General features: G+C 67.1%; 4 protein-coding genes across 4 annotated transcripts in view; all 4 read left to right on the top strand.

Moving 5' to 3' along the window:
• Positions 1 to 50: 50 nt before the first annotated feature.
• LMXM_03_0720 (conserved hypothetical protein) lies at positions 51 to 2,786 on the top strand (the record flags this gene model as incomplete). Its single annotated transcript, XM_003871691.1, has 1 exon — positions 51 to 2,786. One exon carries the CDS (start codon positions 51 to 53, stop codon positions 2,784 to 2,786), a length of 2,736 nt encoding a protein of 911 aa, XP_003871740.1.
• Positions 2,787 to 3,241: 455 nt separating this feature from the next.
• Positions 3,242 to 3,988, top strand: LMXM_03_0710 (conserved hypothetical protein; the record flags this gene model as incomplete). Its single annotated transcript, XM_003871690.1, has 1 exon — positions 3,242 to 3,988. The coding sequence occupies one exon, from the start codon at positions 3,242 to 3,244 to the stop codon at positions 3,986 to 3,988; it is 747 nt and encodes a 248-aa protein (XP_003871739.1).
• Positions 3,989 to 4,867: 879 nt separating this feature from the next.
• On the top strand, positions 4,868 to 13,456 carry LMXM_03_0700 (conserved hypothetical protein; the record flags this gene model as incomplete). Its single annotated transcript, XM_003871689.1, has 1 exon — positions 4,868 to 13,456. One exon carries the CDS (start codon positions 4,868 to 4,870, stop codon positions 13,454 to 13,456), a length of 8,589 nt encoding a protein of 2,862 aa, XP_003871738.1.
• A 1,207-nt stretch (positions 13,457 to 14,663) lies between these two features.
• Positions 14,664 to 16,347, top strand: part of LMXM_03_0690 (conserved hypothetical protein) — a gene marked incomplete at both ends in the record, with an annotated part of 6,186 nt that continues 4,502 nt past the window's right edge. The window contains one exon of the mRNA XM_003871688.1: positions 14,664 to 16,347. This exon is cut by the window's right edge and continues 4,502 nt beyond it. Within this exon, the coding sequence (XP_003871737.1) occupies positions 14,664 to 16,347 (1,684 nt within the window).

The raw sequence follows: 16,347 nt of genomic DNA, 5'->3' as shown, positions 1-16,347 counted from the left end.
TTCAACAGGATCAAGGCGGTCACAGTGGCCCCGGTGACACAGCTGCACCGATGACAGCGACCACGATAGCGGCAGCCGACGCGCCCCAAGGCAAGCCTGAACCAGCATCGCAGCGGCGCTCGATCAGCAGCGCAGGCGCCACCAGCGGAGGCACACCCGCCAGCCGTTACACGGCTCCTCAGCCGGGGAAGCAGCAGTGCTGGGAAGCGACAGCGCATCGGTCGCTCATCAGCCTCTCCCCTGTCTACGCGGCCCGACTGGCCACCCTCACGGAGGCGAAGTTCTGCGCCGAACTCGAGAGTCGTCTGGGCAAGCTCGACTACAGCAGCATGATGCAGTGCCTGCATGAAGTCGTTCGTCGATGGTCTCCGACACCCACCACCTCTGCTGTGGGTGATGGTGCCGCCGATGACGACGACAGCGACGCATGCCGTGCGAAGAGGCGCAGACGCGCAGCATGTGAATGGGCAGTGGAGGCCGAGGACGTGGTGCCGTCAGCGGCACGCACACACATGGCGAGCCAGCGACTTCTCACCGCGGTGCTGAGCGTACTCAAGCGGATCGACCTGTGCGTCATGGAAGCGGAGGTAAACGGACCACCGCAGAACACAACTGCCGCCGCGGCATCAGCGGGTGCGGCGGCAACGGCGACGCTCTGCACGGATGGCAAGCCGCCTCAGCAGCAGCACCCTCGCGACCGCCCTTCGTTACACGAAACGCCGTTCTCTGCGCGCCTCTCCCGCCTGGTGCTACAGTGGCTCTCGCGCGAGGTGTCGCGCATGGACGCTACGGTATCGCTGCAGGTTCTCCACCTCCTCGCGCAGCAGAGGCTGTTGCACATGGAGGCGGTGCTGGAGACGCTCGTGGACTCCATCGTCGTCCACTTGGAACGGTGCGGCGCCACGGAAGCCACAACGGCGGGGCCAGCGCCCACCGCCCGGGCGTTTACGCTGGAGGAGTTTAGTCTTCTCTTCGACACGCTGGCGCGCTTCCAGGCACAACTCTTGCGGCTTTCCTACCTGCGGCAGCTCACCACGCAAGAGTCTCACGTCCTCTACCCCTCCGCTGCCGAACTGCGTGATGGCAGGAGTGTGGTCGACGGCGAAGGTACACAGGCCACCGCCATCGCCGACCACGCCACCGATCCGTGTTTGGTGTCCGCTGCGGCAGCTGTGCGGCGCCGCGCGCTCGAGCGCAGCAACCACCCCGTGGCGAACGGCCGTCTGTTCCACCACCTGGCGGAGGCCCTGTCGCTGACCCTGATGAACGGCCAGCAAGGACATCTCCCTGCACCAGTGGCGGGCGCGGCAACCAGCTCCGTCGACCCGGCAGACACGTCGGCCCGCCTGCTGAGGATGAACGCCACGAGCTTCCTCTTCTTGGCTCGGGCGCTGAGCAAGCTGCAGTGGTGGCACGACGGCCTCGCCGCCGCGCTCGCGGCGCCGCTGACGGGGTACGTTCGCGCCCACCCCGAGTCTGCCCTTGTGGTGGTGGGGCTTGTTGGCCGGCGCGAGAACCGCAGCGGCGATGTTGCCTTGCTGGAGGTGCTGCAAGACAGCCTCATCACGCTGCTGCTGCGTCGTCGCAGCACGTTGAAGGCGCTTACGGGAACGGGGCGGGCACCGCGCCAGGGCCGAGCGGCAGGGAGGGACGACGACGGCGACGATCACGGGGCGGTGTTGGCGGAGTGGGAAGAAGGCAAGGAGGCGGACTTGCGCCTGTTCTCCTCCGCTCCGTCCCACACCACGCCTGCGACTCACCGCAGATCGCGCGAGCTTTCCGCCGCCGCTGTCTCCACGGCTTCAAGCACGTCTTCGGCAGCGTCGCTCACCCTCATCGATCTGCACGCCCTCCCTGCCACCGTAAAGGCGCTCTGCCGCTTCCACGTGCGCACGATCGCGGTGGTGCCGCCCCCACGTGAGGCGGGAGCAGGGGCGGCGGGGACGTCCGGAGAGGACGTGCGTGCGCGGCTGGTGCGCAAGATGCGGGAGCTGCTCGGGTTGATGCTTGATGACACCTCGCGCGGCATCACTTCCCTCGACACCGTCGCGTGCACCCTTGCGCCGGCGTTTCTGTCGCGGGTTCTGCTGACGCTGCTGGAGGCAACAGCCCAGCTGCCGCAGGCGTGGGGCACCATCGGCGGCCCCGACGCGTCGTTGATGCGCCGCGGCGAATACGCGAGCACTGCCGCCTCCGATAACCCCCATCACCCACTCGTGATCGAGCTGGCGTATGCCTGGACTCTGCAGGTGATCCGGAGTCGCTGCCCCCCACGGCCGCCCCCCAGCCCCCAGACGGGCGAGCACACCGCAGCGGCGGCGGTGGCATACCACCGAATAGCAACCTCCGCCTACTGGCGACGCGTCGTCGACGTGCATGAAGCGTTGGTGAAGGCTGGTCTTCTGCGGTGGACTTGCCGGCAGGCGGCATACGCTAGCGACCCCGCCGCTGCTCTGAGAGGTAGGTACTACATGCCCGACGACGTTCTGCGAGCCGCGCCGCGGGTCAACGCAGCCGTACAGCTCGCCAAGGCGCGCATCGAGGCGAAGCGTCAGCGGGAGGCGGCTGAGCGGCCGGAAGTGGAGGCGCAAGAGCAGCAGAAAACAGCAGCATCGCGGTACGCATCTGCAGCGATTCGGGGCTCCGCGCAGCGGCGCCGGCCCTCCGCGGCCTCGTCCTCCTCGCTCTCTCCCCAGCATCAGTGTCGTCGTACAGGGGCTGGGCACCCAGTGCGGACGACGGATGTCTTTGCCGGCTACACGAAAGCCGTCTCTCGCTTACTGTAACCGGCGCACACGCGCCGTTGCTCTCCGGAGCACCTCCTCTGCCTGAAGCGCACGTACGGCGCCCCACCGCATGCTCAATCACGTCGGAGGCGTCGATGTCGTTGAGCGCGTGTGCGGCTCTGTTGCGCACCAGTACCCGTCCCTCACCCGACTATCCCCCCCCCTCCGTCCCCTCTACGGCGACAGCGACGAGCGGAAGCGCAACAGAAGTAACTTCCGCGAAGCGCCCACGCACAGCCATGCACGCCTCTGCGCCCCAGCGTCGCGCCGCCAGCGTCCCCATGTTCTCCTCAGCCCTCTCCCCTATCCCTCTCTACTCCTCTCACGCACGCCGGCACGAAGACCACCGCTTCGTCCACCACCCACCCCACCTCCCTCTCACGTCTCCGCATCGCCGACCCGCCATCGACCACTCCCCCGCACCGCCACACAGCAGCAGCAGGGGGGGCATAACAATGGAGCGCTGCGAGCGGCACCTCATCACCAAGAAGGCGCCGCACCTCGTTGAGCGCATCCAGGCGTTCACCGAGAGCAGCGCCACGGTCGAGCTCGCGGCGATCCGCCTGGGGTGCGATGCGGCGCATATCGCCAAGTCGCTCTCATTTCTTCTCAAGAAGCCGATGAGCAAGACGGAGGCAAAGGCGCACCAGAAGATGGTGAGGGAGGTGCTTGCACAGCAGCAGCAGGACGGCAGCGGGGCGGCGGGGGGCGACCGCACGAGCGCCTCGCCCACCACCACCACCACCGCCCCTGACGACGCCAACGTCGTTGTCATCGTGGCAGCGGGCGACGCGAAGGTGAGCGCGAAGAAGTACAAGGAAAAGTTTGCGTGTCAGCCCAAGATGCTGAGGCGCGAGGAGGTGGAGCCGTACACGGGCTTCCCACCCGGGGGCGTGTGCCCCTTCGGCCTCAACGACGATGTCAGGGTGTACCTGGACGTCTCGCTGAAGCGCTTCCCATACGTGTACCCGGCGGCGGGGACGACGAACACCGGTATCCGGGTCACCGTCGATGAGCTCGAGCAGTACGCGTCGAACGTCGTTGAGTGGGTGGACCTCTGCGAGGGGTGGCAACCGGAGGAAGGCGCCGCCCCCGCCGACGGCAGCAGCAGCCGCAGCAGCACCATCGGCGTGGTCCAGGACGCCGGCATCGCCGCCAAGAGGGTGGAGAACGAGGTGTCCAAGGCGGAGGAGGCGGTGTAAAGCACACGTGTGCGCATCCCTGTGCCAGTGAACTCAGGAGGACAGTGACGCCTGGCGAGGGTGCATGGAAAGGGGAGGGGAAAGACACGGGCAGACAACGCATCGTGTCTTGCCCTGCTTTAGGCCTGTGCGTGCGTGGTACATCCCTTCGATCTGCTCCCTTCATCTTGGGCGGTGACGCCGCCCCGGATCTCCGGCTTTGCCCCAGTCACACACACACACACACGCACACGCACGCGTTGGACGGTCATGCAGCTGCGAGTCTTCGACGTCGCATGCGATACGCTTGTCCCCCTCCCCTCCTCCTCTCCCTCCCCTTGACCCTCGTGGACGGTAGGGCCAAGTCCCTTTACTTCCAGACAGTGCTGAGGACGAGAACCCTTGGCTGACGGACTCCTCCGCCCTCCTCTGCCAGTGCCGCCCTCTTTTGGTTATGCCCGCAGCTTGTTGCTGCCGCTGTTCCCTGTCGGTGTTGCGTCCACCATCACGTGCGTCCCGCCACCACCTAGCATATGGCTCTTCGCTCTCGAAGTTCCCTTTCCCACCCTCCCCCACCCCTGTCCCCAGCGCTTGCCGCTCCTGTCGTGCTCCCCCGTCTGCCACCGTCCGCGTGTGCCCGTGCCTCTCTCTATGCTGGCCTGCCTCGGCCTTGGTGCAGATCATCCATCGTCTACCTAGCACCACCACCGCCACCGCCACTACCCTCGTCATCGCTGCTGCTGCTGCGCGCATCATCCTCTTCCTCATCCTCGGGCGTGTGTCGCCCATCTCTCACCTGTCTTTGTCTCTCCCTCCCCCCCCCCTGACGGCAGCATCGTCCCCCCTCCTCCCCCCCTCTCATATCTCCACCCGAACTCCGCAGCCGCAGCGGCGCCACCGATGCCCACGAAGGAGTACATACAGCTTCTACAGAGGCTGTATGTGTACGTGAAGCGCAACAGCGGCCGGAACGTGCCTCATGGCATCTCGCAAATCACGCTGATCGACGACGATGACCTGACGAGGTGGTTCGTGCAGCTGCTCTACAAGGATGAGAACAAGGCCGACTTCTACGTGTCGCTCGAGCTCGTCTTCAACGAAGATGTCGACAGCGAGGACAGCGTCGCAGGAGGTGCATGGGGTGTAAGCGCGGGCGTCGGTGGTGCGGGATCGCGGCATCGGCGTCCTTCACCACACACGGAGCCGAGCGCGTCGGCAACGATGCTAGCCGCCGCGGCGATGACCACAAGGCTGAGCGCAGCTGGTATTCACGCCGCTGATGCAGCGCCACAACCTGCTGCCGCGACATCGTCACCACATGTGCATCGACACGACACGACGACAACGAGCTCGCCGGCACCACCAGCGCAGCCATCTTCCTCGCTCACCTCTTCCAGTGCAGGAGACAAGGTGCGAGCGGCGGAAGAGCGCAGTGGGGGCAACGAGGTGGACCCAAGTGCAATGGCGAGCTCTCGAGACGGCAGCAACGGCGCGCGCACCAGTGACCGAAGCACGCAGCAGCAGCAGAAGGACGACGATGCCAACAGCGCGCCCACCGCCACCGCCCCGCTGCCGTACAACGACGGCCAATGTCGCCTCGTGGACCTCGGCGAGGCGAGGCGGCCGCCGTTGACGCCCGAGGGGCCCATGGCGCTACCCGAGGATGTCAATGACGCCGGTGTGGCTCTTACTCACGTCAGCGAGCCGTCACAGCCTCTGGCGACGCCGCAGACGAGTGCCTTCCCGCCCCCTCCTCCTCCTCCTCCGCCCGCCGTTGCAACGGCGGGCGGCAGTCGTCATCGTGCACGCATGCCGCTTGTCTTCGTCGTGGCGCCGCGCCTCATCGCCTCCTTCATCCACCACGGCGCCCTCTGCTCCCTCGAGCTCATGTCACAGGACTGGGAGCTGACACCCGAGAACATGGTGCTGCTCCTGATCGCGCTCTTCGAGACACTCAACCCCTTCGCCGGCGACGGCCGCGTGTCCGTCGACGACGCGGAGCGGATGGAAAACCTCCGCGAGACTGTCGCGGCGTGGGGCGTCGGTGGCGGTGGCTCATCCACGCTTGCGGACGCCTACTCGGAGGAGGAGCACAAGCTTGGCATGGAGTACATCCGCCGCGCGCATCCACATCTGTTCCGTCGCTACGTGGGTCCTCTCTCAGAGTGTGCGAGTGCCGCGCGCGATGCCATGGCGTCTCTCCCCGTCCCCTCGGAGTCGAGGGGCGGCCTCAGCGCCTCCCCGAACCCCAACGTTGCAGCCGCAACGGCTACCGGCGGCGGTGGCGGCATGGTGCAGCGAGATCACCGCGACATGTACTTCGACAGCGGCACCGCGGTTGCCGCCACCGGGTCCGACTCAGTCAGGCCCTCAGCCTCGCCCCACGGCGCGCAGACCGCCACCACGACGCCGTCGCTCATGGAGTTCGGGACCGGACACGGTCGTGGTGGCAGCGGCGCACAGGCCCCGCACGTGTTGCGTGACGTGTCTCATCTCAACGCCGCCGTGTACGACGCGCTCGTGGCCACCTACGCCCCCCCATTGGCCCCGTCACCGGTGTCCCCGCCGCCTCCGCTCTGCCCCACACCGGCAGAGCAGCAACCACCCCCAACAGCAGCGACAGCCAAGCCGGTCGTGATGCTGCTCGACACACCCGCCCTCCTCGCGGACGCGGAAGGCGTACGACTGTTTCAGTCCGGTGTGCGGGGGGTGCAGCAGACCGCCGTCTCGACCACCGCCGCAGGGGATGACAAGTACAGCGCGGCAGACAGCACGACACCCGATACACCTGCGGACAGAGACCGCGTTGGTGCGAGCCCGGCGTGCAGTAGCAGCGCGTTCCCGTTGTTGCCTGCTCCGCTACAGCAGCGCACCCCCTCGACAATGACAGCGACCCCACCGCCGCCGTCGTCGTCGACCTCAACGTCCATCTTCGCGCCTGTAATGAACGCCGAGCGTGTGTTGCGTGCACGTCCGCCACCGCTTTCACATGTCGCCTACGCACCCACGCACACGGCGGCGGGGAGCGGCGCGAAAGTGCAGCTGCTGCAGCAACGTGTCGCCGAGCTGTGGATCCCATTGACGCTACCCCCACCCCCACCGTCCTCCATCAGCGGGTCTTCGACGGCAGTGAGCGGCATTCCGGCCACGACGAGTGCGGACGCGCCTCACATCACGCAGGTGCTGCGGCTCTCAGAGGCGGAGGTGTCATGCGAGGGCGGTGCCGCCGACAGCGCAGCAGCGCCCCTCCCTTTCGAGGTCCACCTCATCGGCGACGCCGGTGACAACGTTCAGCAAGCGCGGGTGGCCTGCGTGCTGCGCAACATGCGGGTCTCCGCCACCGCTGCTCGAAAGCTCCGCAGCACCTCGACGACGCAACGGTCATCGCTTCACTTTTCTCTGCAGTCGTCAACGGCGCCGTCCCCAACGGGCGACGTCCACACGTGCCACCTACCCCGTGGCCTCACGCTGCACTGCAGCAACATGTACCTTTACGGTCACCTCCATGTCTTTGGCAACCTCGTGCTCGACAACTGCGTCTTGGTCGGCTCCCTGGTCACGGAGGAGCTGGCACGTGTGGAGGTATCGCGCTCACACCTGGCGCTGATGCCGGATGATCGACTCCTGCCGCTGCAGCCGCCGTACCGCAGGGGGCCGCCCAACCGATGTCGTGGTGCTGGACGTGGCGCGTCACGTCAGCGCTCCTCCTCGACAACCTCTCCAGGCGCCGCCGACGCGGCGAGGCCACCTCCTCCGGCCCTCTTCTACGCGCAACGCAAGGAGTGCGTGCTCGTCCTGGACTCCTCTCGGGTTGAGATGTCGGAAGACACGCACGTCTACCGGCGGATGCCCGACTTGCGCGCGCCAGCAGCAGCAGCAGCGGCGGCGGCGGCGCCGCGTGGGCGGCGACGCAGGACTCAACAGCCAGAGACTGAGAAGCCCACCGGCGAGCCCAACACTGCGAGCTGTAACCGCGACAAGGATGAGGGCAGCGATGAAGTCGCCAGCGTCAGCGACAACGGAGAGGACAGTGGTGCTGAAGGAGAAGCAGCGGCAGGGGCAGAAGCCGCTGCACCGTCTCTTGCAGCCATGATGGCAGTCCTGCGCTCGCTGATACTCGTGTCGAACCAAGCCTGCCTGCGGCTTGTCCGCTGCACCATCCACCCCGGACGCAACACGGAGCACACCATCTTTGCCGAGCAGAACGCCATTGTCGACATGGCGTACTGCACCGTCACGGCCGCCATCTCCAGCGCCGTCAGTGTGCAAGGATGCCGAGCTTACCTGGAGAACTGCTTCTTCGAAGGCAGCTCAGCGACCACCGCCGCGGCAACGAGTGCCGAGCTGTCCGCTGAAGCAGCAGCAGCACAAGATGCTGAGGCTGACAACGTGGACCCCGAAAGTGATCATGACACCGCCAGTGACCACAGTAGAATACACCAGCATCAGCCACCACCTCCCATACGCGTCAACGACACGACGCGCTGCACCGGCCTCAACGTCGAGCTCGGCGGCACCCTCACCGCTCGCTACTGCGCGGCGCGGCATCTCTACTTTGCCTTCTGCGTTATCGCGCACTCGGTGGCCCACTTCTATCGCTGCCACGCCGAGGACGTCGTGAACGGCTTCACCGTCGACGCCTCCGCGGCCACGCTGGACGGCTGCTCAGCGAGCACGAACCACGTCGGCGCCTTTGTGCTGCGGAAAGCGAAGTGCATATTGGCAGACGACCGCTGTGGCAGCTTCCCACGCCGGTGCAGCCTGCTCGGCGAGGCGCACGAGACGGCATGCCGCGCTGTGACGGAGGAGTTGCGGCAGAAGCACCAAGAGACGAGAGCAGGCGGTGCGGTGCCGCCGGCCATCACAGAGATGGAGTCCTTGTGGACCTCTGCGGCAGCCGTTGCGGAGCGCACGGCTCGTGTCGCGCTTCTCACGCGGCGTCACTATGCCGAGCAGCTCCCTCGCTCCGACACGCTGAGCGACGCTGCGCCAGTGACCACCACAGCGAGCCACGCCCCGCACTATCGCTCGCCGACTGCAAGCGGGATGTCATCGCCGCAGCAGACGCTCGGCTTCTTCGGTGGTCGATTCAGTCTCGAAGTGCGCGACGCTGCGCTCAAGGCAACCGGGGTGATGCTGATGAACGCGCACGACACCTCCGTCTACGCCTACGAGAACAGTGCGGTGGAGCTGGAGGAATGCGTCTTGTGGTCAACAGCAGAGGCCGAAGAGGCCGCCAGTGCGGCGGCCGCGACAGTGGCAGCCGCCCTCGGGTCCGCGGAGTCGCCAGCCGCAGCTGTCTCGGCGGCTGCGCTGAAGCTAACGGGTCGCCGCGCGTTGACCGGCGCGGACGGCACCTCTGACAGTCAGCTGCGGTCGGGGTCGCCGCGGCAGCGCTCCTGTGGTGTCAAGGTCGTCCACGCCAGCCTCAAGGCTCGGCGGTGTCTCATGGCGGGCTACAGCTTCGGCTTTGCCGCCATCCAGTCGGCGCAGGCAGAGCTCCAGGAGTGTCTCGTGGTGAACGCCGTCAACGGCTACACGATCGACCGCTCGCAATGTCGGCTGCGGCACTGCGGCGCGGACACGTCCCACGTGGGCCTCTTTGCCCTGAACGGCTCCCACGTGGTGGCCGACAGCACGCCGCACGTGGTCGGCGTCAGCTCCTGCGGACGCACACCGCCGCCGCTCATCTGTGGTGGGGTTCCGGCAGTCTTCTGTGGCGACGTCTACGGGGTCGAAATCCAGTCGAGCGAGGTGGAGTGCACCGGCATCACCGTCCTGCGCGGCCGCGACAGCGGCTTCAACGCGTACAACGGCAGCGCCCTGCGGCTGAGTAAGTGCCTCGTGGACATGTCCCCGACGGATGCGGCAAGCTATGTGTTCCATCGGCCCAGCAGCAGCGGTGCGGCCGAGGCGGCAGTCGCAGGAGGAGAGATGAGTGAGGGAAGGCGCGGCAGCTCGACGAGCATGGGCGATGCGGTGGGTGCGGCTGGCCTATGGACTCGCCATCTCCACCTTGACGTCAGCCTCACAGAGGAGCTGGTGCACAGCACCAGCGACAGCGACGCTGACCATGCGCACAGCCACAATCAACCCCCCGCATCCGCGTCGCTCCTCGCGGAACAGCAAGGCGACACAGTGCCCCACCGCGACGAAGACTGCGAGGACGGGACGGACGAGGCCATACGCTCCGCTGCTCCGGCGGCTACCACAACCCCGACGACCCCCACCCCGCCATCGGCGCCGTCGTCCGCGGGTCGCGTCGCACCAGCCGTGCGTACCTCAGGAGTGAAGGTGTGGTCTGGCAGCCAGTGCCACGCCCAGGACACCGAAGTGCGCTGCGTCACGTTCGGCTTTGCCTCCCTCGGCCCGGAGACCCTGCTGGATGCACAGCACTGCACGGCCAAGCACGTCGTCAACGGCTTCACCTCCGACGGCGGTGCGCTGCAGCTGACCAAGTGCAGCGCCAGCAGCAACCACGTCGGGGTGTATGTTCTATCCCACGCGCGCTGCGTCGTGCGGCGCGGCAGCTACACGGCGAAGAAGTACGGAATAGAGTGCCGCAGCGGTGTGCTGTCGCTGCAGGGCCACGTGAAGATCTACGGCTTCTCGCGCATCGGCATGTACCTGTACGACGGGGCACACTGCGAGGCTGATCCGGACTGCGTGCTAGATATTCACGCGCTCAAGCACGCCTCGCCGGGGTCATCGGCGGACGTCACTGCTGCTGCCGTGCCAGCGCCAGGCAGCAGCATCCGCTCAGCAACCCTTCCTCACCTGTCGAAGACGCAGCAGCAGCACCAGCAGCCACCGATGTCCACGGCGTTGACCACGTCACTGTGCAGCCCCGAGGACGCGGCGACCGTGTCGGACCTGCTACCCGCCTGTATCGCCCTCGACGAGGCAACGGTGCACCTGCCGCAGGCGGTGCTCGGTGGTGGCGCTCGCTGCGGCGTCACCTGCGGCGACGGTGCGACGGGGTTCATTGGTAAGTGCATCGTGTACGACTGCAGCCTGGTCGGCGTGAACGTCTTTTACGGCGCACACCTGACGCTCGCCAACGCGCTTCTCGGCTGCGCGCAGCAGTACGCCGTGGTCGTGCACGTCGGAGGCGTGTGTCGCATCATCCGAAGCGCCGACGGTGACGAAACGGACGACGATGACGACGGCCTTGATGTGGACAGCTACGAGGAAGGGAAGGGTCGCGGGGCAAGAGGCAGTGGCGGACGGGAGAGCATTCTGCAGAGACATGGCCCCGGCCCCGCGGTGTCCGCGGCGGTACGGGGCTTGGGGCGTCTGGCCTCGCGTGTTGTAGCAGTGCCGTGGCGTGTGGCCCGCCAATGGGCAGGGAGACAGGACCCGAACGACAGAACACCAGCAGCGGCCGAGTCCGTCGCGGAAGACAGCAGCAGCTGTGGTGCAGTCCTCAGCGGTGCGAGAGCGCGGTCGCTCTCGACAGGATCGGTGCCCGGTGCCCCACCAACACCGCGGCACACCCCGTCGCGTGTCGCTGATAAACCACAGCGCCTCTCCTCTGACGCCTCGTCGCGCTGGCGCGGCGGGACGAGGTCAGCCGTCTCGCCCAGCTCCGCTACAGCAGCCACAGCGTCCCCGGTTGCCATCGGCGGCGGCGGTGCGCTTCTGGTGGGAGACGACGATGACGAGGTCGGCGGCCGCCGCACCGTGCCGCTGACAAGTGCCATCCGGCGCCGCTTGAAGTGGCTTTTCTGGGCGACACACCTCGCTGCTCAGCTGCCCTTCCGGCTGAACACGTTGATGATCCCCGTTGCCACGGCGGGGGCGAACGCCGCCGGACCGGAGCCCGACCGCACAGCTGTCGGCGCAGAGGCGCGTCCCTCCCTTTCACTGTCGCCCTCCGCCAGTGGCCCTGCCGTGCCCACGTCAGGCGCACCAGCCATCACCTCTGTCTTCCCGCCCGTGCGCCCGACCATCTGCGGCACCTGCGTGGTGCGCGGAACGTGCACGATGGAGCGCGTCGTCCTGCGGCCCACGAATCATCTCCCGCGGCTCTTCGCCGAGTGCACCCGCGCCGACCGTGCGCGAAACACCGGGAGGGAACACGACGACGACGCGGCGACGGCGACGGACGACGAGGACGGGGCGATGGACACGGAGCGGGACAGCGCTGGCAACGTGGCCGAAACGAGAGCGCGACGCAGCCCGTGGACGGCCCAGGAGGTATGCAACTCGCCAGCGCAGCACCGTCACACAGACAGCAGCAGCTCGGCTGACGACACGACCTCGGCTGGGGAACAGGGCGGCGACAGTGAGTATGCCTCCCCGCTCCTCGCGACCGACGCCGCCATCAAGGCATCCCTGGCGGTCGGTCGCGCCGTCGCCGCTGCTTCTGCCAGAGCCGCAGACGGCTGGGCAGCTCTCCCCTCGGTGTGCGTCCTGCACCACCTGGTGCGTCAGCCCCCCGGTGTATATGTTTGCCAGCAAGGTGTCCTGAACCTCACGGACTGTATCGTGGACGCCTCGCTCTCCCCTCAACCGCACCTCGGTGCTGGACGCGCCGGACAGCTCGTCTCAGTGGTCGTGGCGTGTGAGGGGCCGTACGCGAAGCTTCACTGCGATTACGTGCGTGTCGTGCGCGGCGAGGGCGGCGACGAGAATGACCGCACCGTCATCGAGGGAGGCGATGGTGGTGCCTCCGGCGCCGCTCGCCCAGCGACATCCCTCGCCCCCACCCGCTCCTCGGCCCCCCCTGCGCTCTCCACCGACGCAGCACCTCCTCTCTTAGCCGCCGCGCCGTCGCCGCGGCGTCGTGGTGCCGCCGTGGCAGCGGCCGCTGATGTTGCCACTGTCCCGCTCCTGCTTGTCTCGCTCGTGGACGGGGCACAGTGCACGCTGCACATGGTGGGCACATCCCTGGATGACTGGCCTTACGGCGCCTACAGTGGCGGGCCGATCAACCACGGCGGCAACGTCTGGAGCGACTCCATGACGGGAGCAGAGAAGGAAGATGCTGGCAGCCCGCTGGGCTCCGCTGGCCACGGTGGTGCGGCAGCGGCGCAGCTATCACCTGGTCATCTCATCTCGGCACGCAACGCTGGCGTGATGCTGCGCACCACCGGCGACACGCTCGCCGAGGTCACGTACGCGAGCATTGCCGGCATCGTCGCGTCGCAGCGGTCGCGGGTGCGGCTGGCGCACTGCACCGTGACAGGGATGGTGCCCATCATACTCGGCAGTGGCAGCTATTCTTCCCTGACGTGCTGCCGTGTTGTTGGCGGTGCGCGGGCCGGCCCCGCTGCAGCCGCGATTCGAGTCGAGCACGAAGGGGACTTGACCCTCATCCGCTCGTCGGTGTGGACGCTGTCTCAGGGGCTGGCGGTGGCGTGCGTGGACTCTGGGTGCGTGCACGCGCTCGACAGCGAGGAACTCACGCTGGGCAGGGCGGCGGGATCAGCGGATGTGCACGGCGACCGTGAAGGGACAGTCGACGATGCCGTCGGACAACCATGAGAGTCACGCCAGCGAGCGTGACCCTGTGTACGTGTCGCCGACGCGCACGCGTGTCTGATGTAATCTTTCTTATTTTCTCCTGCCCTACGTGTGTTGAGCCCTCAGCGCGGCTGTGCGGGTGTCCCGCCGCCGCCGTTTGTCCCCCCCCCCTCCTCCCACCCCCGGTCTACACGGAGCTGGCATGCATAAGCGTGGATATCTCGGTGAATGGGGGGACGGGGTGTACACCGCCGTCGTCATCGTTCCTATCGAAGAGAGCGCCCACGTACTCGTCTTCGTGCTTCGTGTTTCACCACTCGCGACCGCGGTGACGTCCGCGCACGCATCGCGCGCGAGGCGGCGACGAATTACATGTGCGCCGCAACGGCCGACTGACCGCGGTGCCGTGTTGTGGCGCATGGAGGGGGGGCCATTCCTGGTCTTGCGTTCCCCTTGCAGCGGCGCATGAAGTGGGGCGACCGGGAGGCGGAGGAGCGTGTGCGGCGGCCTTTGAGCAGCCGTGCCGCTCCTCACGCCTGCCGTGAGGTCCCATCCATCACACACGTGGCGTCTGACCCCATCCCTCCTCTTCTCCCTCCCACGCAGTCTTTCCACTCCGTGATTACCCCCACCCCACCCAAGCCCCATCCCATCCCATCAAGCTCCCTCGTCCGTGGCGACGCCTCCCCTCCCCCCCCCCCGCTCCGGGCTCCTCTGCGGCCTGTGCGACGGCGCACCTGCGTGACGAGTTCAGTGAAACACACGGCACAGGGAGAAGATGTCGTCGCACTACCGCGAGCTGAACCAGCTCTTCGTGGACGCCAATGGCCAGCCGGACTTCGACTCCACCATTGAAACAAGCGCGTCGCTGCCCATCAAGCAGTTGTTCCAGGAGCACTCTCTGCTCTGCCAAAGCAGCTCCCCCGGCGAGGCCACCGCCGCAAGCAACGCGACCCCATCCACGGTGAAGCCCGTGCACGAGACGACGGCGTTGCTGCGGACGTGCAATGCGGTGCTGCGGTGGGCTGGGGCTGAAAAGGCGGGCCAAAATGAAGGAGGCGCTGCCGTCGCCGGGGGAGCTGCCGCGGTGGGCCAGATCGACTCCCTGCAGAGCCCCGATGAGTGCCGCCTGGCATGGAAATTCCTGGCAAGCTTCGCTGGTCAGCCGGCCGCCATCGTGTGCATCCAAAAGGCCCTGACAGAGGTGGCCGTCGACTTTCACTACGCCATGGCCCGCCCTCGCCAGTTTGATATATTCGTGCACCTGAGCGCCATGGAGAAGTTCTTCATCGACGGCGACTCGCTGCTCATGGCGGCCCTGTCGTCACCGCACGTTGACTGGGACGTCATGCAGCCACTGCACGTGCTCTACAACGCCCAGACCCTTCTGCGCGGGCTGCAGTCGCGTGGCGGCCACTTCCATGTCGTTTTCTTCCGCAACACAACGTGGTTCTGGGAGCCGACGCCGCAGAAGCTCTTCATCCGCGAAGCGCTGCGCGAGACACTGACGGCCGTCGCCGCGACGAACCCCGAGAGTCGTCTGGTGGTGGATACCTTCGACAGCTTCCACTGCGAGGAGTTCGCGGCCTACGTGGGCAAGTACGAGCCGGAGTTTCTCCTCATGTCGGACGGCGAGCAGCTCGGCCACGAGACGGAGCTGAAGCACCTCTTCCACAACCACACTGAGGAGGAGCTCCTGCAATATGAAAGCGAGGGGGGCGTCGGCGAGGAAGGCGCGCCTGCGTCGGCGGCAAGCGTGACGCCGTTGACGGCCGAAGAGAGGCTCGAGCTGAAGCAGCGTGTCGCAGAGGACCGGACGATGGAGCTGAAGCGCCCCTACCGCAGCCTCGTCGACGACGAGAGCCACGGCGACACGGTGGCCTTCTACTACCACTGCTTCCTCACGTGGGCCACGGCGCGGCGCATCAAGGTTGCCTACTCCTCCCGCATCATCACCCGCGAGAACGCCGTCGTGGTGTTCGCCGTCACAGTCGGCAGCGGCAACTTCGCCCGCTCGCTGGTGCTGGAGCCGAACTCAACAAAGCTAGCGGCGGCTCTCGAGCGCCCTGTGCCGCTCCCGACCCTCTCTGCTGCCTCCCTCGCACTAACTAAGGACGGGCAGCTCTCCCGTCGCGAGCAGGTTGTGTCGGCTGCGGTGCACGCCTACCTCCACCCCGGCGACGGCGCCCCGCCGCGCATGGAGCAGCAGCGGCAGCTATGCCAGGTGATGGTCATCACGGCCTATTGCACCGCCCTTGTAAGCGCCGAGCTGCGTGCGCAGCGTGCCGCCACGTCGCCGGTGGTGGCCGCCTTCCTCAACGAAATGGCGCCGTACCTCCTGCAGGCCTTCCAGCACTGCGACTGCGCCACGGGGCGCGGCACGGAGTTCGACGTGTACGACGGCCACCTGATCACCATCATGGCGCACCTCCTCCGCACAACCCCGGCGGAGCAGCTGCTCGACGAGGACGGCGTCACGGATGTGAACCTCAGCTGGCAGGACGTGGTCGGCGACGACTCCGCCATCATCACCGGCAGCGCGCTCCCCGCGCTGCCCGACGTCATCCTCGCGGAGCCGAAGAAGGCGATGAAGTACCCTCACCTCACCCACGACCTCATCGACCAACTCGCCCGCGCCTTCCAGGTGGAGGGGCACGTGTCGAACCGCCCGTACCCGGCAACGCTCGGCAACGCCAATGAGCTCGGCGGATGGGTCGTGTCACAGCCCTTCGACGCGCTCAACGACGTCGTCGACGCGTACGTTGAGCGCGAGTCGCAGCGCAACTTGACGGAGCGCGAGCGCCGCAAGCAGCTTGCCATGGAGGCGGCTTTCGTCACGGACGCGGCGCAGCAAGCCGAGTCGATGGGCATCCGCGGCTTCACGGCCGGCACGCTGGCGGTCGTGTGCTCCG

The sequence above is a fragment of the Leishmania mexicana genome, chromosome 3 (genome assembly GCF_000234665.1).
Source record: "Leishmania mexicana MHOM/GT/2001/U1103 complete genome, chromosome 3".
NCBI lineage: Eukaryota > Euglenozoa > Kinetoplastea > Trypanosomatida > Trypanosomatidae > Leishmania > Leishmania mexicana.
The sequence above is the reverse complement of the archived record's forward strand: the minus strand, read 5'-3'. Positions and strand labels throughout refer to the sequence as shown.